We start from the raw sequence: 23,618 nt of genomic DNA, 5'->3' as shown, positions 1-23,618 counted from the left end.
GCTGCTGTAGAACTATATATTCCAGCAAGCCCTGCCCCCGTGTTGCTGTTAGGTATTGCTAAAACTATATCAGAGCATGCTGGAACATGTAGTTGCACCGCAGATTCCTGAAGAGCCACACGTTGCCCTGAAATCCTTACCATGCACTCAGGGGTGAGAGTAGACTGAAAAATCAACAATACATAAATATAGAAAACAGGAAATAGACTTTGTTTAAACGCGTCTGACTTTTTTTAACGCCAGTAGGAAAACCTCGCGAGACTTGTTAACCTTCGCGCCCCGGCGCTGTGGCTGCTGGAACTTCGCGCCTTTAGTTGCCGTGGCAACGCTCCATTCTCTCGGCGCTCTCCCAGGCCGCCTGCCCCCTAACGTCACTAAGGGGCGGGAGCCAGGCACCAGTCCCGGATTTTTTAAAAGCACCAGGCGTGGTCAACAGATCACCGATCAGTGGGGAAAGAGAGGCGGGGAGTGAGGAGGGAGGAGAGAGCAAATCATCGCCAGCGAGGAGAGATTCAAACACAAACAAGTGGATGGGCATCTTCCCCTCGCCGGACACCCGCTCCCCCGCCCAGCCGCCAAAGGCCGCAAGCCGCCGCCGCCTCCTCGCCTAGTCGCATCGCCCGCCCGCCGGCTCCGTAGTTCCCGCTCTTTTCCCGAGACCTCGTCGCGGCACGCAGCAGCATGTCCCGCTCCAACAGGCAGAGGGAGTACAAGTGCGGGGACCTGGTTTTCGCGAAGATGAAGGGTTACCCGCACTGGCCGGCCCGGGTAAGTCTCCTCCTGTTTATTCTGGGTGTAGTAGTAGAGGCCTGAACAGTATAGGGGGTGTAGTAGTAGTGAGGCCTGGTCTGTATGGTGGGTGCAGTAGTGAGGCCTGTTCTGTATGGTGGGTGCAATAGTGAGGCCTGGTCTGTATGGTGGGTGCAATAGTGAGGCCTGGTCTGTATGGTGGGTGCAATAGTGAGGCCTGGTCTGTATGGTGGGTGCAATAGTGAGGCCTGGTCTGTATGGTGGGTGCAATAGTGAGGCCTGGTCTGTATGGTGGGTGCAATAGTGAGGCCTGGTCTGTATGGTGGGTGCAATAGTGAGGCCTGGTCTGTATGGTGGGTGCAATAGTGAGGCCTGGTCTGTATGGTGGGTGCAATAGTGAGGCCTGGTCTGTATGGTGGGTGCAATAGTGAGGCCTGGTCTGTATGGTGGGTGCAATAGTGAGGCCTGGTCTGTATGGTGGGTGCAATAGTGAGGCCTGGTCTGTATGGTGGGTGCAATAGTGAGGCCTGGTCTGTATGGTGGGTGCAATAGTGAGGCCTGGTCTGTATGGTGGGTGCAATAGTGAGGCCTGGTCTGTATGGTGGGTGCAATAGTGAGGCCTGGTCTGTATGGTGGGTGCAATAGTGAGGCCTGGTCTGTATGGTGGGTGCAATAGTGAGGCCTGGTCTGTATGGTGGGTGCAATAGTGAGGCCTGGTCTGTATGGTGGGTGCAATAGTGAGGCCTGGTCTGTATGGTGGGTGCAATAGTGAGGCCTGGTCTGTATGGTGGGTGCAATAGTGAGGCCTGGTCTGTATGGTGGGTGCAATAGTGAGGCCTGGTCTGTATGGTGGGGGCAAAAGTGAGGCCTGGTCGGTATGGTGGGGGCAAAAGTGAGGCCTGGTCGGTATGGTGGGGGCAAAAGTGAGGCCTGGTCGGTATGGTGGGGGCAATAGAGAGGCCTGGTCGGTATGGTGGGTGCAATAGTGAGGCCTGGTCGGTATGGTGGGTGCAATAGTGAGGCCTGGTCGGTATGGTGGGTGCAATAGTGAGGCCTGGTCGGTATGGTGGGTGCAATAGTGAGGCCTGGTCGGTATGGTGGGTGCAATAGTGAGGCCTGGTCGGTATGGTGGTGCAATAGTGAGGCCTGGTCGTATGGTGGGTGCAATAGTGAGGCCTGGTCGGTATGGTGGGTGCAATAGTGAGGCCTGGTCGGTATGGTGGGTGCAATAGTGAGGCCTGGTCGGTATGGTGGGTGCAATAGTGAGCCTGGTTGTATGGTGGGTGCAATAGTGAGCCTGGTCGGTATGGTGGGTGCAATAGTGAGGCTGGTCGGTATGGTGGGTGCAATAGTGAGGCCTGGTTGGTATGGGGGGGGGTGGGGGTGGGTGGGTGTAATAGTGAGGCCTGGTCGGGGTGGATTCCACTGTCATTCCTTTTAGTATGTCCCTGTAATGGTGAGGCCTGGTCTGTATGGGGGGGGGGGGGTGTGTGTGTAATAGTGAGGCCTAGTCTGTATGGGGAGGGGGGGGGTGTAGTAGTGAAGCCTGGACGGTATGGGGGTTGTATATAGTGAGGCCTGGACGGTATGGCGGTGGTGTATAGTAGTGAGGCCTGGACGGTATGGGGGTGGTGTACAGTAAAGGCCTGGACGGTATGGTGGTGGTTTACAGTAAAGGCCTGGACGGTATGGGGGTGGTGTACAGTAAAGGCCTGGACGTATGGGGGTGGTGTATAGTAGTGAGGCCTGGACGGTATGGGGGTGGTGTATAGTAGTGAGGCCTGGACGGTATGGGGTGGTGTATAGTAGTGAGGCCTGGACGGTATGGGGATGGTATAAAGTAGTGAGGCTTGGACAGTATGGGGGTGGTGTACAGTAGAGGCTTGGACAGTATGGGGGGTGGTGTACAGTAGTGAGGCCTGGACAGTGTGCCGGTGGTGTACAGTAGTGAGGCCTGGACAGTGTGTCGGTGGTGTACAGTAGTGAGGCCTGGACAGTGTGCCGGTGGTGGTATAGTAGTGAAGCCTGGTCAACGCTGGTCACTGTATTGCTCAGTGTAGCTATCTAATTAGCCGAGGGTGGACCCCAAGACAAATTTGTCGGCAGAAATCCCTATGGAGCTGTGAAAGCCTATTCAACTATGTAACACTTAGGGGAGTCAGGCGTCATAACACACGGAGTCCATGTAAACGGTGGAATCCTGTGTTATTTTTTTTAACAGCAGCGCAGACTTGCACTACACTTAAGCTGTGGACGCATGGGCCAATGTGGTGGTCGCTGATACAGATTCAATGTGATGCAGTCAATTTCTACATGGAGTTTTGCACTGTGCTATGTGATGACTATATAGTCCAAATCTATAGTGCAAATTACACCATGTGTCCACAGTTCTACTCATAAGGCATTTCATTTATTAGCAAACACAAGTGTGTGTTCTCAGCATCCATCGCAGTCACTCTGTTTGGAGTGGTATCATTTTTGGTCCTAAACCACTGCAGTGTAGCGTTTGGACTAATATTCAAAGCTGCTGTTATTTATTTTACCTTTTAAACTGTTTTTCCGTCTGTAAAATTAACTTTAGAGCCATCGCCTTTACTATTCAGTGGTGACCTATTTCAAGAAGCCTTATTACTCATAGATTTTTTTTTTATTGGTGCTGGAGGTCCAAGGTTCCTCCATGAGATACCTGCTGGATTTAGTGAGTTGCCTTTAGTATTCAGAGTGCAAAGCATCTGGCCGTAGTTAAACAGGGCGGTGTGGCACTAATCTGCATGTTAGGAGGCTTCCAAACTTTAACAAGAGACTTGGACAACCTCCCAGGCATGCCCCTTCCTGACATCTGAACATGACTGCACAGAAATGACACCTTTTGGCTTTGTAGCTCTGCAGTGAAAACTACTGCTGAGAGGCGTGACAGTTGCTGCCAGTTTAATCCATCCCTGTTTTATTAACTTGTACATCTCTTTTGCTTTTAAATAAAGCTTAGTAAAAAAAAAAACCTTGTAATTTGTGATAGTGCTGGATTCCAGCTTGCAAAATCAACTTTGCACCCTGATCCATAGCTGTATTGAAGTATAATTGAGTAATTTTTTTTTTTTAAGGAACCAAGTATGATTGGCTTTCAGTGGTATCAAGTGAAGTGAAACACTTAAACTGTAATTCTTTATTTTCATATATATGAATAGATCCAGATATGGATGAGTCCTGCCCTGTTACCGGTTGCGTCAGTGCGAGCCTTGCTCCCAGCTGATGGGGATCCTGTTGGTGCAGTTAGCAGATGACTACAGTCTGCTACACCTGAAAGCTGCCCAAGTAGTGTTCATTGTCTGGGATCCATAGATAGTCAAATGTGCAGCCAGTGTACGTCACAGCATTATAATATCCCATCTCCTGCTGTTTACATTGATGATGGATGACCGGGTGGGGACAGGCGATGATTCCCATGTGGGACCCCAAGTTGCAACCGAAGGCCGTTTAAACAATGCAAGTCCGTTACTGAGGAGCATATATCGCATATAGTAGCTGGGGATGTTCATACATCACTGGGTAGAGGTACCATACTCTAACTGGCTTCCACAACAGGGGAGGGGATGCTTCCCTAATGGTAACTTGTACAGGAATGGGGGGTGGGGTCACAGCAGCGCAGGTGACTGTAGCACACATCAGACAGACGCTGTGATCTGGAAGGTGCACCTCCTAGACAGCAGGGCATGTGTTCTGGTATGGCCCAGTGATGACTAAGTATCGCGCTTAGAGAGAACTGGGCAATCAGTCAGCGGGCTGAGCTTCTCACTTAATCACTCTCCTCTCCATCCTCACCCTCCTCTCCATCCTCACCCTCCTCTCCATCCTCACCCTCCTCTCCATCCTCACCCTCCTCTCCATCCTCACTCTCTCAGCTGTTCTCCTCTGCTCAGGCCCTGATTGTATGGCCTTCTCAATGAATGCAAGATTATGAGATCTGAGGGCCGCAATCCTCCACCAGAAATGCATAACGGGTGCCACTCTGTGACTGAGCCTTGTTTAATCCTTTCTGTTACTGCTCATCTGCAGAACAGTTGCCTGTTGATAACACCACTTGATAGGCCCACTTCAGACCCTGGTGCAGACTACTGTACTGATGTATTAGGACTGCAACACTTATCCAGGGCATGTTGCTCAGGCCTGATACCTGCATAGTGGCTGCCTCTGCTGTGAGGCAATGAGTGCGATTTACATGTAGCTTTTATCCATCCTGTGTGTCGGTGCCTGCTGCTACCAATGGGAACAGTCTGAGTTTTCTATGCAGAAGGACCACAGTCCCTGCCTGGCTGGGTATGTGTTGTATAGGTTACAGCAGGATTCCCAAGAATGCAGAGTTAAGCTTCGTCCCCAGCGCTGTTCTCTCTGTGACCCCCAGGCTGACGGGCTCACTATGGTGTGTGTGCAGTGTGTCAGAATAACAAGGATTATGTGCTGTTGGGGAGGGTTATCTCTTATCTCTGGAAGCAGAACCGGTTGGTCTATTATCTAATGGCTGTGGCTGGAGTCTGGGAAAGCAGACATGTCCTAACCACTTGTAATAATGGTCTAATGAGCCAAGAAATGCTGACGGCAGCAAGCCCTTATAACAGCAGTGCTTCTGCCCACCTGAATTCAGGGTTACCCTCGCCATTGTGTGCTGTTACCTTGCACAATGGCTCTGAAAGGCCAAAATAATTAAACCTGTGCATGTCGCAGAATAAGACCTGGGTGAGAATATAGAATATGTTGGTTAATGCACAAATAATGCTTTTGGATATCTGGCTGGTGAAATAATGAGCAGCTTTTGTGTGCTATTTGTATGGGGATTATTTTAAGGTTGCGGCTAGATCCACTTCAGTGTCTTGACTTTTCCTATCATGTACTAGAACCACATATACCTGGAGGGGAATGTCTGTGGTGAGCGTACAATCCTTGTGAAATATAAGAAAATAACCCGCACCTATGTAACTTACAAATAAAAGAACGCTGTGAGGGCACCTAACAACTTCCGCCCTCACCTAACATCACATCCTGGTCAAGAAACAGAAGTGGAACTAGACACAGCAGTTATTGTAATGCCTGCAACTTACATCATGGACGAGAACCAATGGCTCTTGTTGTACTGTCGGGCGCTCCAACTGCTGTGCAACTGGACATCCTATCATGCCCGGACACAGGCTTTCTCTTAAGGCATGCTGAAACTGAAGCAAGGCATGCTGGGATGTTCTGCCGCAGCTGCCGTGCCCCCATGTTGTGTGTAACCATGCTCTAATGCAGGGGTTCTCAACCTCGGTCCTTTAGTAACCCCCAAAAGTTCACGTTTTCCAGGTCACCCGGCAGGTGCACCCATTACTCACTGACACATTTTTAAAAGATCCACAAGTGGAGCTAATTATTTCACTTGGGATTCTGTGTGGAGACCGAGGTTGAGAACCGCTGCTCTAATGTATGTAGCCATGGTCATCTTTGCTGTGATGCTGTATTATGCGCCGGGCTGCAAATATTCGCAGCCTGCACTCGCTCCATTCATTACAATAACAATGAATAGCTCGATGGTTGGTCAGGGTGTCATACTGTATCGCTGCACAGGTGACCACAACTGTCCTTGTTTTTAAGTCAGGATCTCCCCATTTGTGCACGTGGCTGGGACATGCAGATACATGTAAGAAGTGTGCACAAAGTTGAATCTATAAATTGCTGCACCACGTTAACCGTTGAGGTGTTTTGGGCAGATCCTTGTTCCTGTCCCTGGCTGTGGTTTTATTTCCGCTTTATATAAGGTCTTGTCATTATATACTGCCTGCAGTCCCGCACCTTTTCAAAGTGGCCCCTGGTTAAATAGTGCACGTGCGAGGTGTGCAATTCTGTGGTTCCGTTAAGGTGCCCATAGACGGTCCGTTCCCGGACCGTCCGTTCTGTACTATGAGATGCGCGCTACCGCGCATCTCATCGTACAGTACAAAAAGTATGTGCTTCACATACTTTTTGTACTAGAGGTACACATCGCATCGGATCACAGTGCATGCACTAGGGATGCGATGCGTGCTAATTAAGTCCTAAACGGACCGTGTATGGGCACCTTTAGTGTTGTACTGTCCTAACGCCTGCAATAACGTGTACCTGCTGTGCTTGGGCCTGCTCAGTTTTGCAGTATTTTGGATTTTTATCTGTTCTGATCACAGCAGACAGAAATGAATGGAAATACTGTGTGCAGGGGTATTTTAGCTGCTTGTTGGGGCATCTCCAGTAATGTTAGTTTGGGATAATGTTTGGTATGGCCTCTGATGTGTCTGAATGAGTTCCCCCCCTCTCCGATCTGACATACAGCCCCCTCCCTCCTCTCTGCAAAAAAGTGCTGGGTCACAGGCTTGCCACGGATATTGGGTGCTGCTGCCTAGGTAGTCTGCCAGATGGCTATGAATACCCGGCAGCTGAATAGTTGGAAGAGTCTGCACAGCCTCCCTCATTACGTGCTGAGACATGGGGGGGGGGGGGGGGAGAGAGACGACAGCGATGTCCCATTTGTCGTGTGGCTCTTCCAATGTTGCATAGCCATGCTTGTACATGATCTCGTCAACCCCTCGGTCTCTGTAGTATTTGTGATTATACAAACCCCCCAAGAGCTAGCAGCAGAGGTAGCACTGCTGAAACATGACCTGGTGTGTCCCAGGTGTGACAGGATTAATTACACTGCAGTGTCTTCACCTGTTGGTAAGATGAATGTAGAGTTCTTCCCAGCTGGTGTCAGGAGGTAGGGGGAATGGCAGGACACAGGGATCTCATAGAGAAACCCCGTTGTTAGAAAATGATGCAATTCGCATAGGAGTCCTGGGCTTATTTCTGACATGGAATAGCTACAAATAGAGAACTATGCAGGTATATATTCCTGTATATTGCATGCAAATGACCGATGCATATAATGTGTGGGGAGGGGCAGAGATGCAGCTGGGGGATAGTGATGGCTGGTTTTGGCGCTGACTTGGCGGACTCTGAGCCCTCAGTCACCACTGTGCGTTCATTGTATAAGTGCACAGAGAGGACGTCCGACCTTCCTGCAGCAGGCAAAACCAGATATTTATATCAAAGGCCTATCTATAAAAGCACACACGCACGCCCATCGGCACACTAGAGACTTGCACTGCTAGTACTACAAGATTACTACCAGCCCGGCAGCGTAACAGTTTAACACCCTTTAACATGTCAACACTGGAAAATGGACACGAGCTGGGACACAGGGTTCTGCACAGGAGCCAGCGTGCCTGCAGCCAGGAGCCTCCCCAGTCTGCATCATAGGACAACACAGGGGGGAGGGGGACTTTACAGCCCAATGCTGCCAGGCCTGCTTAATCTGTTGTGCCAGGGATACACCTATGACCTACAGAGCCGAGGTTATACCTTATGGCTTTTGCGTGGATTCTCAACTGTCAATACTTCAAGCACAACACCTGTCTAGTTACAGGCCGATGAGTTCTGTAAGCACCAACTTGAACAATATTGTCCAAGCTCCCTGCGAACGATACACGCATACACACTGATACAATATATTGTCCCTGGGGCTTTATGCTTGTGATAGAGAACCTGGGCACACCAGCTGTTGAACTACACATCCCAGCATGGCCTGCAACAGTTTTAGCATGACCACATAGCAAAACTTTTGCAGGGCATGCTGGGATGTGTAGTTCAACGGCTAGTGTGCTGAGGTACTCTGACGCTGCACTAGACTATTCGCACACATTCCAAGTGGGTGATGGCGTATGCACACTGACCGATATCTGTAATATCGGTCAGTGACTTCACCTGCCCCTACATGTAGCTGTTGATGATAGTCCACATTGAGCTGTACAGACTATGATGGCAGGGAAACAGAATGATGTGCGGGATCATAGGCTTTCTGATGTTCCTGATATATCGGTATCGTGCATATCGATAACAATAAATCACTCGTTGAGTACCCAGCTTATGATATAAGGGATGTTTGTGTTTTCTCCCCTCCCCATTGTACACTATAGATATATAGGTACTTGTGTAATAGCACAGTTTTCAGCGTAGCCCAGCGGCTGCCTAGCGTAGTTAGCATAGTTAGTGTAGGGACTCTGCGGCAGCCCGGCTCTGTCCCCGTCATCCATGGCAAGCCTAGTGAGCGCCTCTTACACCGCCAGATCCCCTGCACTGGCAGACGCCGGCAGAGAGGGGATCATCCTGGAGCTGGCGGAGAGGCGCTCTAGCTGTCTGAGACGCATGTGCGTCTCAGACGCTCCTGCGTCTCAGTAATTATTGTGGCAGGGTACGGCAACCCTGCCCGTATCCGCAAGTGCGTCTTATGCACAATAAAGGAGGCATTTGTGCTCCATGTTACATACTGGCAAATGCCTCCTTTTTTAAACCCTCACTATCCACGCGAGCATGAAGCGTGGCGAGCAGACGTGTTACACGTCCTCCTGGCTTGTTCATACCCCCACAATCCACGTCGGCGTGGAGTTGATTTTATAAAGTGTGGGGAGCCCAAAGTGTGGCGAGCGGACGCAGAATACATGTGAAGTAATCCTCGTCGCTGCGCTCGCCACACTTTATAATATCAACTCCACGCGGATGTGGATAGTGGGGGTATGTACAAGTCGGAAGGACGCGTAACGCATCCCCTCGCGGGGCTTGCTGCACTGGCCACGATTCGGGCTGGTGTGGATAGTGGGGGTGTTTCAGGAACACATTCTCACCTGCCATTACGCAGTCACTGACAGGGATGCTGACTCTCTGGCCGCGGGAACACTACGCTACTTCTGACTGACTACGATATCTACGCTGGCCGCGCAAACACTACGCTGATTCTGACAGCACCTGCGTAACGGGTGCCGTGCTAATACACAAGTACCGATATATATTCTGATAAGTCATATTGGGGCTAATTCAGTTGTGACATTTGCTGGGCATCTATAGGAGCTATATAATGGTTTATAAGATTAGGCACAGATTTCATATTAGTTTTCGCCTGCGGAGCAGTGGTATATAATGCTTGAAGGTGTCTGTAATTTGGGCGCTCAAAGCACCCAAACCAGGACTTAAAGGCCGCCATACACTATGCGATTTGGCCCCGATTTCACCAGATGGATCGGGCAGTGAAATCGGACCAAATCGCAGGTTTTGACACCTTATGTGCAGCCGTGGGGACTCTGAGGACGCCGGCGAGGGAGGGGGGCGGGAGATGCTGGCGAGTGAGGGGGGCGGCAGGGGGAGCCGGAGCAGGGAGCTGTCATGCTCCATCCGGGTGGGGGGGCGGGGGACACACGCCGCTAGTAGTGCGGATGCTGCGGGGGACACAGGCAGCAGTGACATGGAGCCGGGAGCTGTCGGCACTGAAAAAAAAAAAAAGCCCATACAATGATTGGGCACCCTGTGATTGGCTAAACGCTCTCTCAGCCTGTCAGCAATTGGCTGAGAGAGCGCTCAGCCAATCACAGGCTGCCCATTCATTCTATGGGCTTTTTTTTTTCAGTACTGACAGCTCCCGGCTCCCCCCTCCCGGCTCTATGTTACTGCTGCCTGTGTCCCCCGCAGCGTCCACACTACTAGCAGCGTGCGTCCGTCCCCCCCAGCCGCCTTGCAGCATCCCCCGCCCGCCACCTCGATGTCCCCGGCCCCCCTGCTCGCTCCACATTGCAGCTCCCCGGGAGTTGCAAATGATACATCGCATGCGATGTATCATTTGCAAAACTTGGCACATCAAGTGCCAAATCGTGTGTCCCCCTCCCTGGGAGCTGCAGGGGGAAATCAGGTCCGACTTGTCCTTAGGACAAGTCGGACTAATGTATGGGGGCCTTTAGACGCCCAGTGAAGATCTTTAGACTGGTTTAGCGGCCTAAAGGCCCCCATACACTAGGGCGACTTGTCCTTAGGACAAGTCGCCCCCGACTTCCCCCTGAGCTTCCCCGGCTGCTCCCCGGGGGAGCTTGATTAGATTGGCACTTGATGTGCCATTTTTTACATGTGATAAATCGTCTCGATTTATCACATGTAAAAAACCCGGGGGGGGGCTACAGAGGTGGGAGCTGGGGACGCTGCGGGGGACATGTCTGTGTCCCCCGCTGCTGGGGACGCTGCGGGGGACAGCGTCTGTGCGGCGAGGCGGTAGAGGGAGCTGGGGACGCTGCGGGGGACACAGGCGGCATAGAGCCGGGCAGCGGGAGCTGGCGGGAGCTGTCAGTGCTAGAAAAAAAAAGCCTATACAATGAATGGGCAGCCTGTGATTGGCTGAGCGCTCTCTCAGCCAATTGCTGACTGGCTGAGAGAGCGCTCAGCCAATCACAGGCCGCCCATGCATTGTATGGGCTTTTTTTTTTTATTCAATACTGACAGCTCCCGCCGGCTCCCCCTGCCTGGCTCTATGCCGCCTGTGTCCCCCGCAGCGTCCCCAGCCCCCCCTGCTCCCTCTACCGCCTCGCCGCCCCACTAGGTCCCAAGTCGGGTGGTCGGACGTGCAGCAGGTCCGACCACCCGACGCAGATCCGATGCGCACGGGACCGCGCATCGGATCTGAGGGGACATCAAAACTAGCCGATTTTGGTACGATTTCGGCCAGATCCAACTGATCTGGCTGAAATTTGACCAAAATCGGCTAGTGTATGGGGGCCTTAACTCAGTGTGTGACCTAATTGACTCCTGATTGGAGAAACAATTGAATATCTCATTTGTATAGATGCCCTGCAGAGGGGACAGAACACAATTAAATCGCCCCAATTATGTTTTGGCTTGATTGGTGATGAAAGTAAATCCTTTTGTCCTGTGTAACTATGGAGTCTCAGTTACTACGGCTCTGCCTTTCTTCGCCAGCCCTGACATGTGCTCTGGTGGAATGCCAGCAAGTGGTTCCCTGGCCTATTAATTGGAGCATATACTCAGTATTAAAAATGCATCCAAAGACAAACAAAAATTCAAAACCTTAACACCTGTGGCCAAACACTTTTTCAAATACCACCATGGTAGCCCGAATGGCTTAAAAGTATATGGCATGACCAACATTGTGATGAACATTCGTAGAGGAGATTGGGACAGGGAACTCCTAAGACATGAAACAAGACTGATTTTCCTAATGGGATCCATGACTCCCATGGGTCTCAATGAGGAGAACAACTATACGGTCTTCTTATGAGTTCATAGACACTCCTATATAATCTTATTCTCCTTCCCTCTGTTTTCCAATTCAATCTAAAAATATATATATATTTATATTTTTTTCTTCCTTCCCCTTTTTCATTATATCTACATTGTGATAGATATATTCCTTGATAATCCAACATTATTTATGCTGTAATACATTGAAACTATTTCTTCAAATAGCTCCATCAAAGGAGTTTGATACCCAACTTTAAATTTAAATACCAAATTTATATTATGCTCTCGTTTATAATTATTCCTAAACACGCCACACACAGGTGATGGTCAAAACTCTCCCCCCCCTTTTTTTTCTTTTCACTATCACTCTTTGCAGTGTAATTACACAGTGTCCAGTTTTCACACCTCATATTCTCGCCTCACGTGTCATCACAGACACAATGTTATCCAACACATTGATTAACACATAATCTGTCATTTGACACCTCTTTTTATGAATAATGACACTCTCTTCTCTTAATCATTGTCTTTCAAATATGGTAACACCGATCAAAATTGATCACCAGCGGATCGGTTTCTCTCTGACTGTGTGCCTGGGTGACGTGTGTCTAAATATATCACACGTACCCCAGTGTATGCGGCAGGAGAGTGGACCCAGATCTGTCACTATCTCCCCTTTAATCTCACCTTATTAATTCCTATAATATTAGCACCCCCCATTTTCAGACATACCCTTCCTTTCTATCTTAATATTGAAATATGATATTCACCAATACCACCATAGGTATCACCTGGTATGTAGATTTCTCACTTGTCACACATTGCTCTATATTCTATTTTTACAGCAGTAGGATTTTCCATACTTATATTATTATTTTTCACCATTCACCATTTAATAATAAATTTTACTCAATATCTCATATTATACTATTATATAAAAAGTGCGTGATGTATCTCTTATTAACGATTATCACACTCAAATATTTTTTCCTATTAATCGCCTTTTCAATGACATCATTTTCTCTCTCCCTATAAACAATATCTTACCCAAATGGTTATCCATAGGTTTTATCCTATAGGAAAATATGTATCAGTTCCGGGAATGTGGAACATTACCTGAAGAATGGGACATAATTCAGAACCATCTGACATGTCTCTCCGCCACCTACTATCGACTCGCATGTCCACTCATTAACCTTATAATATATGTAATATCACCAAACCTTCAATATTGCGATCTCTTTTTTAATACGCATATAATCTAAATGTCAAAAAGAACACATAATGTCTATTACGTTCTAATCTTCTCATGAAACCAGCCGACTTTGAATGGCACCTTAATTAACCAATAGATCAGGAGACTGACACACCTTGATTTGCATGTTATGAATATGCATGAGCGGGCAGGTACTTAATGGGCTTCCGGGGCTCATTCAGGTTGGTCCTGACGAAGCTGCTAGGCGAAGCGTACGCCGACTGTACACTTCGTGGCTTCTCCCCCTGCTCCCCTTACCCCACTTGAATGCATTTTGATCTGCTTTCTTTCCTTAGCGGTATAGGTAGCGGCTTTTCGCACAACGAGTCTGCCCGGCAGACACACGCGCTGTGTGTGACGTCCACACAGCCTCTATCTGTCTCCCGGCGAGCTAACCACGCCGCAGTATAATATACTGTTAAAACTCACGGCCCCATATATTAATACTGGGTTGCCGTACTCGTGGCTACCTGTGGCTATTATTACCACTTGATCATAAAATATTGGCTAGTGGAAACCACGCTACATTGTATGTGGGGACCGCAACCCATAATATCAGCATAAGTGGTATACACACCAACCAATCTGGGCAATTTATTGGCGAATATTGCTTGCTCTGTTTGTTGATTTAAATTTAAAATTCAATATAAGCAAACACAGCTATTAGCAACCGTATCATCTAGGTGATTATCACCAGAATAACACCGCCCACATAAAAGAAGAATTGTGTACTAATACATGTATTCTTGAGGGTGGCATACACACCAACCAATCTGGGCAATTTATTGGCAAAATTTGCCTGCTATGTCTGCCCAAACTGAATGTTGAATTTAAACCAACTAACGTAGCCACCAGCAGCAGTATCATTTAGGTGATTGTCACCAGAATAATACCGCCTACATAAAGGAAGAATTGTGCACTAACACGTGTATACTGGTAATATCCGTATAAACCAGTTCAATTGCAGATCATTAAATAAAGACATTCATAAATAATAAAGTTTATTGTTGAAATTACTTGGGACAGGGGGGTCCCACGTTGTGAGGATTTAATTATCCTTTTTATTTCTATGTCCATGTATGTGTATATGTATTGTGTCTTTTATTTCGCTTAAATTTTATCAAGTATCCAATTAAAAGTTACATTTTATTCTTCTATTTTCCTTGGTGCACCACATAGAGACATTCTCCAGTTGCTTTTTGTCTCTTCAAAAATCATCATGTTCTGCTATTAATATTTAGCCCTGTGGGTGGTGAATGACACACGTGCCCCAAATGACATGCGCCCACTTCTCGTGGGCAAGGCTCACAAAATGAGCTTTGTGTATTGTACTTCATAAGGAGATCTGCTTATTCCAGCCACAAGAATGGAGGACAGAGAAGTCTGATCTGCATTCCTCCTTATGGCTTCCTTGTAGTGTACATTATAGCTTTGTGTTACTCAGGTCATTATTATTGATGAAATGGTTATCTGTATGTAGCAGTCTATAATGCATTGTGCTGTATTAGCATTTATATGCTGTTAATAAGGGAGGAGGGGGGGGGGGGGGGGGTTGAAGTGTCTTATTCAGAGCCCCAAGTCCCATCTAAAGCAATGGGCATTATTCAGTTGTTTTGCTGTGCTGGTGTGCCCATTAATTCCCGTAATTAACCCCCGTAGAGGGAGAATAGAATAGTTGGTGAGCCCGGAGTGGTGGCTCCTGACAGTTGGGATTCGGATGTCGGAATCCTGACTGTTGGAGGTTTATACTGTACCCAGATTCATTGTAGCGTCATGTGAGTGCTCCCAAGCTCATCCCCTATTTCTCTGATGCTTTTTCATGACTTTGGCCTTTATAGTCTCGGTGTTAGAAGTTGAGCTCTATACATTTATATGCGTGTATATATAGATATGTTCATCTTCACACCAGCCTGTTATAGCATTGCACTTTTTTAATGCCTAAATGCAGTGTACCCTGTGCAGCGATCAGCGCCGGGTGAATAGGTGTGGATCTGTTCAAAGTAAGGCGAGAGGGAAGGGCACACCAGCTGTGTCCAATCATTGCGGCTTCTAACCCTCCAAACTAAATCCTACCTACCTCACTACCAGATGTGGTTGGTGCCCTGAATTGGACAGTCGTTGTGCTGCTAGTTTTGTGAGCAGCCTACCTTTGTATGGGAGGGTGTCGATGAACCTAAGGTCGACATGGCCTTATATCGACAGATGAAAAGCTGTAGGTCAAAAAGGTCATTAAGTTGACATGGGAAAGTCGATAGTCCAAAAGGTCGAAATGGGTTTTTCATTTTTTTGTACCGAATGTTGACATGATTCTATTGTCAGTCTATGCCCTAGTGGATGGTAGGGCATGAAATACTGCATATCGGCACATGTCGCTCCAAAAACAGTGAAAACCCATGTCAACCTTTTGACTGTCCACCTTCCCCATGTCGGCCTAAACACCTTATACCATGTGGGGATATCTCTGTGCCTAGTAATTCTAGCTAAATAACGTGATGGGAAGGTGGTTCGCATCAGCGAGAAGTCTGTGGAGCCTCACATGATCACATACAGCAAACAAATAGGAAGTGTCGCATAAAATGATACCTAGAAACACACTGCTGTAAACTACAATTAATACATGCTTGTTCATGTTAATATATTAGGGTGCATTTATTGTCTGTGTGACAGGTTGTAGAGCTTTGTATCAGAGTATGAGGGATTATATTGCCATTCCGCATCTGCTGCTGGTCTAGGCCTTGGTGAAGTGTTGACCAGCTTTCCCTCTTGTGCAGCTGCTGGGTTTAACTCTTTTCTCATTCTCTTCAGATCGATGAAGTCCCGGAACCAGCTGCAAAGTCCACCCCGAATAAGTATCAAGTGTTCTTCTTTGGAACCCATGAAACGTAAGTATAAAGGGGAGGATACAGGAGTGTCCTGGAAGTAAAACATTTCATTGTAGTGTTGTAATAACGGCTTACGGTATTGTGTGGCAATATAAGGTTATGTCGCTGGCACCTGGAATACAGTTGTGACTCCGTGTAAGGAGCTTCAAATTATTTGGTGTTCGATGTTATCCAAAATGTTCATTACTAGTGATGTAAGCATTGATCTCATAAGAAACCTTTGTTTTTAGCGCTTATCTTGGTCCAAAAGACATCTTTCCCTATGAAGAGACCAAGGAGAAGTTTGGAAAGGCAAACAAGAGGAAAGGGTTCAGTGAGGGTCTCTGGGAGATTGAGAACAGCCCAGAGGTGAAGGCGTCTGGATACCAGGTACTCTCTCCTTCCTTCATAGTGTTCATAAAAGATCTTTGCCTACTTCTTTGTAATGAGTACAAGCGCCTGGTCTCTAATGACGTGTCTAGTGCAGCCTACGGCTCTTGTGTCTGACATGGTTACCATAACTTATCCGTTTTACTTACACAGCCTTCCGGGAAGAAAAGTGCTACGCCCAAAGCTGCTGGACGTGCTGGAAAAAAGGTACATTCCCAGGTTATTTGTATTGGTCAAATGGAATCACGGGTAACTGTTTCATAATGGCCCTCCTACCACAGACTGACCAATCTAAAGCCCCCATACATTAGGCCGACTTGTCCTAAGGATAAGTCTGACCTAATTCTCCTGCAAGCCGCCCGGGATGTTCACATACTTGGAGAATTAGGTCCGACTTGTTCACATAAAATGTCACTTGATGGGGGGTTTGTAGGTGCGGCGGTGATCAGTGCAGCGGGTGGACAGCAGTGGCTTTTTGAATTTTAAAATGGTGACAAACGACTCTCAAACGACTCTCAGCCAATCAGAGGCCGGCCAGTCATTTGACACGTTATTGCACAATTCTAATTGCCGCTGCTGCTGGAGGTCGCAAGTAATCATACATTCTGCACGTCTAACCTCCTGATTCGGTCCGATGCTCTGGGACCGCGCATCGGATCAGATCAAATGTCACACGTATACGATTGTAATCTCATAGTGAATGGCCACCTTCAGAAATAACAAACTGCTTTTATTTTGTGTACAGAGTAATGTTCTTAGTGTCATGGACATGTGAGTGTGGTGTGAGCAGGGCAGTCAAGTTATAAAACTATGTAATGCACCCAAACGGTAGGAATAATGTTCTGGTTTGTTTTTTTGCAGCAGACCCCCAAGAAAAGCTCTGAAGCAGAAGAAAACGAGGAGGAGGATGATGAGGAAGAGGAGGAGAAATCTGAGGCTGACGGTGAGAAGAAGGGGACTGCTGATGGCAGCAGTGATGAAGAGGGGAAATTAGTGATTGACGAACAATCTAAGGACAAAGTTGAAAAGGCGGCAGCCAAGCGGAAAGCAGAGGACGCTGCAGAGGTAAATTAATGGAATTACGCTTTTCTATTCACTGTACCATTTCAGCCGTGCTATCTTTATGGTGAAGTATCGCAAGTGATTTAGCCCATGTAAATTCCTGATGAGCTGTGGGGGCAGGAGAGTGATTTAAAAAAATTAAATAAAATAAGTCCTGGGCAGGGGTCTGACTCAGCGGTTTCCGGGAAGTGCTGCTGAGCGGACCTGCGGCGGGAGATTTTACAACAACAAAAACAATTCAAAAGATAGGCTGGTTGGCTGAGAGTGATCTTTCAGGCAATGAGCAGTGAGGCTGCTGATTGGCTGAGAGAGAGCACTCAGCCAGTCAGCGGCCGGCCTATGTATTGAAAACATTTTTTTAATTCTCCCGCCACAGCTCTGCTCAGCAGCACTTCCCAGACACTGCGTAGTCAGACTGCCCGCCCTGCAGCGGCCCTCCTCTTCACATAGGTGTGTGCCAGCGGTGCTTCACCGCTGGCACATACCTATTGATCGGACCCAACACATCGTGGCTGCTAAAAAGCTGCAACAGTTTCATTCTGTAGTGTCCAAACCCAATCCACTCGCGACCGCGCACCGGGTGGGATGTCTTACACATCCGACTTGGGCCGATATCTTGGCCCAATCTGTTGGGATCGGGTGAAATTGGATAAGTGTATGGGCACCTTAAGTGTCGTCCTAGTGTATGTTGAGGGTGAGAAAGGTCAGGAACTAGACAACTGAAAGCATTGGCATAATAATGTTATTTATTTGTTCTCTCTGCAGAGTTCCCCCAAGAGAGCTAAGGGAGAGGGCGATCAGGAAGCCGAAAAACCTGAAAATAAGGAACCTGCAAAAGAAGCAGCCAAGCAGACACCTGAGGCGAATAAAGAGGACAAAATTACTGAAACAAAAGAGCGAAAAGTGGAGAAGTCAGAGGAGAAAACAGTGCTAGAAGACACCAGTGATAAGGAGGAGAGGTAGGCAGGCATGATAGACTTCTGTAGCCTCATATGGGCGACACTGCTGCCAGCTGTGGGTTTGACGGGGGGCCGAGGACACTACAGGGCTGATTCACTAAACTGCAGCTTATTCAAAATTATCCATCCGTTAATAGTGTTCCCAGTATTAAACACCGTATTCAATATGAGAGATTAGAGCTAGCTTCTGGCAAGCATTCCGGTTGGGTGGCTAATGTTTTACCTGATTTATTTCGGGTTGTTTTTTGGCTTGGAAGTAAGGTTATATGGTCATTTTAGTGTGACCGTACTCTCCTAGGGCAGTGGTACCCAATCTGTCCATAAGTACCCCGATCAGTTCACGTTTTCCAGCTCACCCCACAGAGTACTCATTATTCACTGACACAATAACCAGGTCACCCAGCAGGTGCACTCATTACTCACGAACACATCATTGCCCTAGATCACCCAGCAGCTGCACAGGTGTACTCATTACTCACTGACACATTGCCCAGGTCACCCAGCAGGAACACAGGTGCACTCATTACTCACTGACACATTGCCCAGGTCACCCGGCAGGAGCACTGGTGCACTCATTACTGACTGAAACATTGCCCAGGTCACCCAGCAGCTGCACAGGTGTACTCATTACTCACTGACACATTGCCCAGGTCACCCAGCAGGAGCACAGGTGCACTCATTACTCACTTGCACATTTCCCAAGTCACCCAGCAGGTGCACCCATTACTCACTGACACAATGCCTAGGTCACCCAGCCCAGCAGTATTTTGTAGGAAGCTGTGACCTCGAGGGATGCCTCTTGCTTTACATGAAGAGTAATGTATTATTTGCATTTTTTCTAACCATTTGTTCTGTCTTCTCATCCCTTCTCCTTTAGTTAAAGTGAGTTTCTTCTCCGTGACTGGGCAGAATCCTGACCTTTTTGCTTTACTGGGAGACGTGGGTGCTTTTTAAAGAAAAAATACTTTGAAAAAAAAAAAAAAAATAGGGAATTTAAAACAAAAACATTTCATCGTCATCCACTTTTGTTCTATCTGCAACCCAATCCAGCAAATGGCATTGATTCCAAATTGCAACTTCAGCGCAGGATCCATGGTCTCAGCCGCATCTCTAAGGCCACTAATAATTTTAATGTTTGTAGCATACCGGGGTGCTCTCAGCACCCAGCAAAATGGCTTAAAATCTGGGGTTTAGTTTCCAGAACGTTTTTATCTATCCATTACTAAGTTTCCTGAAAGAATGCTTCTTCCCTGATTATTAATTTGTGTGTAAAAGTCTTTTGCTGTGCTTTTATCCTTAAGTCTTTTATTGGCTATACGTTTTTTTTGATAGTCTTTAATTCTTTTTGAATTCTTTTTGAACAGCAAAATAAAGGCAGATAAACCGCTAATAGTTTCCTGAAACGTGCAAGCTGGGCGCTCAGATCATGGGTCACGCTTGCACCTGAGGACTCAGCAGCGCAATACTTTGAGTAAATGTTTTTGTTGAATTAGGGTCTTCTAATCTAATCACCAGGATCCTGTTTAACTGGCCTCTGCCAGATACAAGCGGTAGTTTGGCTTTCCTCTTGCCGCACCAAAGATGTTTAATCCCGCATTTTCCATATTGTCATATATACAGGGTGGGCAGTACCACTAAATATCTCGTAGGGTTGTTTGGTTTTGTTTTACGTTAAGCCTAGCAAATGCTTTGTTTCATAATGCGTGCATTTTTGTTTTCGTTTTATCTGTTGAAGATAATGTATAAAGAGAATGCAATTAGCCTTCAATGTATGTTTATTCTCTAAAATTGCTAAAACTTTCAAACTGGATATCCGCGATCTGCCTTGGCCTTTTATTTTCTGATTTTTTTTGTTTTGTTTTTTTTGTCCCAATGTTCAATTTCTGCTGCAATGATTTTCATCTATGACAAAACAGAAGCAATTTTCTCTGGAATTCTCATTAGCTTGTACAAAAAAAAGGCAATAGAGTTTAATGTGTGTACTTGTATATATTTTGCGTCAATGATTTTGAAGCAATAGCTGTGCTTTAAATCTGTTGCACTAGTATTAAACATTAAACACTAAAATCGGAAAAAAAAGTGTAAGCTGTCCCTGGGATTAATGCTGCTGCTGCATTAGAAAACCAATTAGTCTGCTAAAAATAAGCTGGTATCATAGTGTTGTATTAATTTGGTAAAGCCTTATATTATTTTTCTTCTTGGCTGGCCGCTGCTTGATAAGTTACTTAATAGGCTGCCTTCTAGTATGGATGTCCCCTGCCTAGAGCTTCAGCCCAATGACCATAGAGGGTAAGAATTTGGTGAACTCTCCCTTCCTCTGTTCCTAGTGTATGTAGCACGGATAAGGGGAACATTAGGATGCATATACTATTCCTACATTCACCGGTACAGTCATAGCACCTGGGGCTTGTTTTAAGGTGTTTGTTGCAGTCTCTTAGCTTGATGCTAGTATTTTGACACTTAAGTATTTTGACACTTAAGTGTCTATCTATTATTTTAACTAGCATGCTTTGAATAATACCTCCTGATAAACCGATAATATAATATGCAGTCTGAAGCCTTCTAGAAATCTAGACTTGGAGACTATGGGGGAGATCTGTCAAAACTATAGCGAACAAGCGCCTTGAGTCCTGTTGGAGAAAGTGTGCTATATAAATAAAACTCACTAACAAGTACAGAAGTTGCCTGTAGAAACAGCTTCTACCAATGTGATATCTTGGAAGTGGCTTTGTACCTGGTTCTAGGTCAATTTCTTAAGAGTTTCACACCACAGCAGAGAGGTAAGGGCAGTACCTACAACAGAAAGATATCTTACTTTAGTGGGAAGTACATTTGTCTGAAACCAGTGCTGCTCATTTATTCAAGGATAAATATAATGTTAGTAATAAACCTTACAATATGCGTATTTCAAAGGACTTCAGTTCTGTCGAGAAACACTCTTAAGACCATTAAGAGATGTCTTAAAGGTTTAAAATTAATGATCTGTAGAAGGCTCAACCTATTCCCCATGGTCTCCAACCACCTTTGTTGTGACTTTATAAATGTAGATTAAAACCAGACTAGGCCCGATGAGGCGGCTTGGGTGAACCTGTGGCAATACAAGTGCCAGCCTACCAGATCATCAGCTGGAGGGCCATAGATTTCCTATTTGATGGTTTAAGACTGAAGGACTATTTTTATTTTTAAATAGTACTGATCGGTCATACGATAGAGGGGCATAGCTCTGTGGTGGTGGTGAGGTCTTGGCTGGGCAGTGTAAGGATACTAGAAAACTGTTGTTGGTCAATAAAGCTTATGGTGGCTGTCTGTCACGGGGAGAAACCTTTAATCCCCCTCCTCCAAACTTCACATGCTAAGGGTTGCAGCTCAAAATAGAGGACCGCTCTACCTGCTCATAACACGTGTACATCAACAGAATTTCAAAGTAATTTTGTAGCTAATGTTTTTAATAAAATAAAAAGTGGCAAAAAAAAAACAAATTACCTACCAGAAGCGTCATTTTATAGGTAGTTTTTCTATTCCTTTTTTCTTTGGCCAGTTGTCTTGTTACCCACTCCCATCTTGCCACATGAGACAATTAAACCTGTAACATAATCAGTGCCCTTACGGATCTATTTGTTCTTGCGGCTGTGATGAAAGCAATTGTTAAAATTGTAGCTTTTGGTATAGTTCTGAAAACTGTAGGCTGCGGTTCTTTTGGATAAATAAACTATTATTAAAAAATGACTTGCAGTCTCTGGTATAGTTTTTGTGCGGTTTGTTTCAAGGGACACTTGATAAGGTGCTATTTTCCGGGTGTGAGGTTTATACTGGACTAGGATCTTATCATACCAGTAATTGGTCAACTGAACACATCACAATACCATCACTCCCTTAAAAAAACAAAAAACCTAGCGGAGTGTCCCAGGCATCTCCGCTGAGCACTGTCAGCTGCTGCCTGGCCATTAACTAGGCTATGTGTGGCATGACATTACAAGCAAGGAGCCTGGTAGTGGCTGAAGCAGAGTTCAGCGCAGACAGCGGCAATCCTGAGAATTTTCCGGGTTTGTCAGTTTATGCGCTGGAGCATAGCTCAGAAAATTCTCAGGAGTTGCCAGGGAAGGGGTTAATGCCCAGAAATGTATCAGGTCTGGGATGAAGCTGCAGTTAGGCCATATTCACTGCCTACCCATTTGTAACGTCTGCACAGATATACAAACCAAATCAGTCGCTCAGGCAGTGGTTTCATTGGGATAGTGCGTTTCCAATGTTAAGGTGCCCAAACACCGGTGCGATTTGACCTATTTTTATCAGATTCCGACGGATCAGTCCAATATATCGGATAAAAACTGGCCAAATCAGATATGATGATCGTTCCCGTGTGCATCGTATTAGAGGCTGAGATCCTATGTGTAACACAAAGGATAAATCGTAATAGGACCCATCAGTGGCACATCATGGGTGCATTTTGCATCTACGATGTATCCATCCAATTTCCCTTGAACTCCACGGCAGTCTTTTTTTTTTTTTTTTTTTATTCTGTTTTTTTTTTTTTTTTTTTTAGTTTTACATGGTACATAAACAATACATATGGTAACATAACAAAACAAAAACAATGTGTGGTCTCAATTAGCTACATAATGATAAAAGGAAAAGAGCAATGTCATCACATGAAAATAGGAGCAGGGGGAAGACAACAATGACCGAAATTGGATATTTTCATTATTATTATTATTATCATTCACCAATCCAGCTGCTGCATTTGTCTCTGCTTGCTTTTTACTTGCATAAGTAAACCATTTGACCCAAAAAGCAAAATACTTTTTTTTCTGCCTTTATAGCCAAGTTATCAAATGTCTTATGAGCTACTGTCTCCATTTACTAGACCGATCCGTAATCGGTCAATACAAACTTTAGCTAGTACGCACATGTGAATCACATGATCAGGTGCTGATATAATGTACACACTAATGGTAGCACACGGGACTCCTGGAGGTACCATGGTAATGCGTTTTACATAGATAATCACGTGTGTTGTATCACTTGCACAGGACCACACACCGCCATCAGGCATACACACGGAATAAACCATGTGACACATTTCTAAATGATCCGACCGTTTAAAAATGGGCCCCCTATGTTTACCCCATTACACTAACTGCTCCAGTGCTGCAGACTAAGGGATGGGTTTACCGGGCAGCCATGATTATACGGACTCGTGAGCTGGGGGCATTTACCATTCGACTGGAGCTG

The 23,618-nt window shown here is 46.4% G+C and overlaps 1 protein-coding gene across 2 annotated transcripts; it reads left to right on the top strand.

Annotated features, from left to right (window-relative positions):
- Positions 1–342: 342 nt before the first annotated feature.
- On the top strand, positions 343–22,112 carry HDGF (heparin binding growth factor). 2 transcript variants are annotated; one of them, XM_083167609.1, is made up of 7 exons: positions 343–768; positions 15,920–15,996; positions 16,227–16,365; positions 16,519–16,572; positions 17,230–17,430; positions 18,193–18,386; positions 19,264–22,112. In XM_083167609.1, exons 1-7 carry the CDS (start codon positions 682–684, stop codon positions 19,265–19,267), a joined length of 756 nt encoding a protein of 251 aa, XP_083023735.1. In that variant the 5' UTR covers positions 343–681; the 3' UTR covers positions 19,268–22,112. The 2 variants fall into 2 exon arrangements, with proteins under 2 accessions (XP_083023735.1, XP_083023734.1); XM_083167608.1 differs by having other exon boundaries at positions 347–768; positions 17,227–17,430.
- The last annotated feature ends 1,506 nt before the right edge of the window (positions 22,113–23,618 follow it).

This window comes from Crinia signifera, chromosome 12, assembly GCF_055691185.1.
Source record: "Crinia signifera chromosome 12, ASM5569118v1, whole genome shotgun sequence".
Classification (NCBI taxonomy): Eukaryota; Metazoa; Chordata; class Amphibia; order Anura; family Myobatrachidae; genus Crinia; species Crinia signifera.
The sequence above is the reverse complement of the archived record's forward strand: the minus strand, read 5'-3'. Positions and strand labels throughout refer to the sequence as shown.

Bases quoted from the DNA above. Each gene is read 5' to 3' on its own strand.
- HDGF (XM_083167608.1), top strand. From the start codon at position 682: ATGTCCCGCTCCAACAGGCAGAGGGAGTACAAGTGCGGGGACCTGGTT. The intron at 769-15,919 runs GTAAGTCTCCTC...CATTCTCTTCAG, and splicing joins ACCCGCACTGGCCGGCCCGG to ATCGATGAAGTCCCGGAACC. The intron at 17,431-18,192 runs GTAAATTAATGG...TTCTCTCTGCAG, and splicing joins AAGCAGAGGACGCTGCAGAG to AGTTCCCCCAAGAGAGCTAA.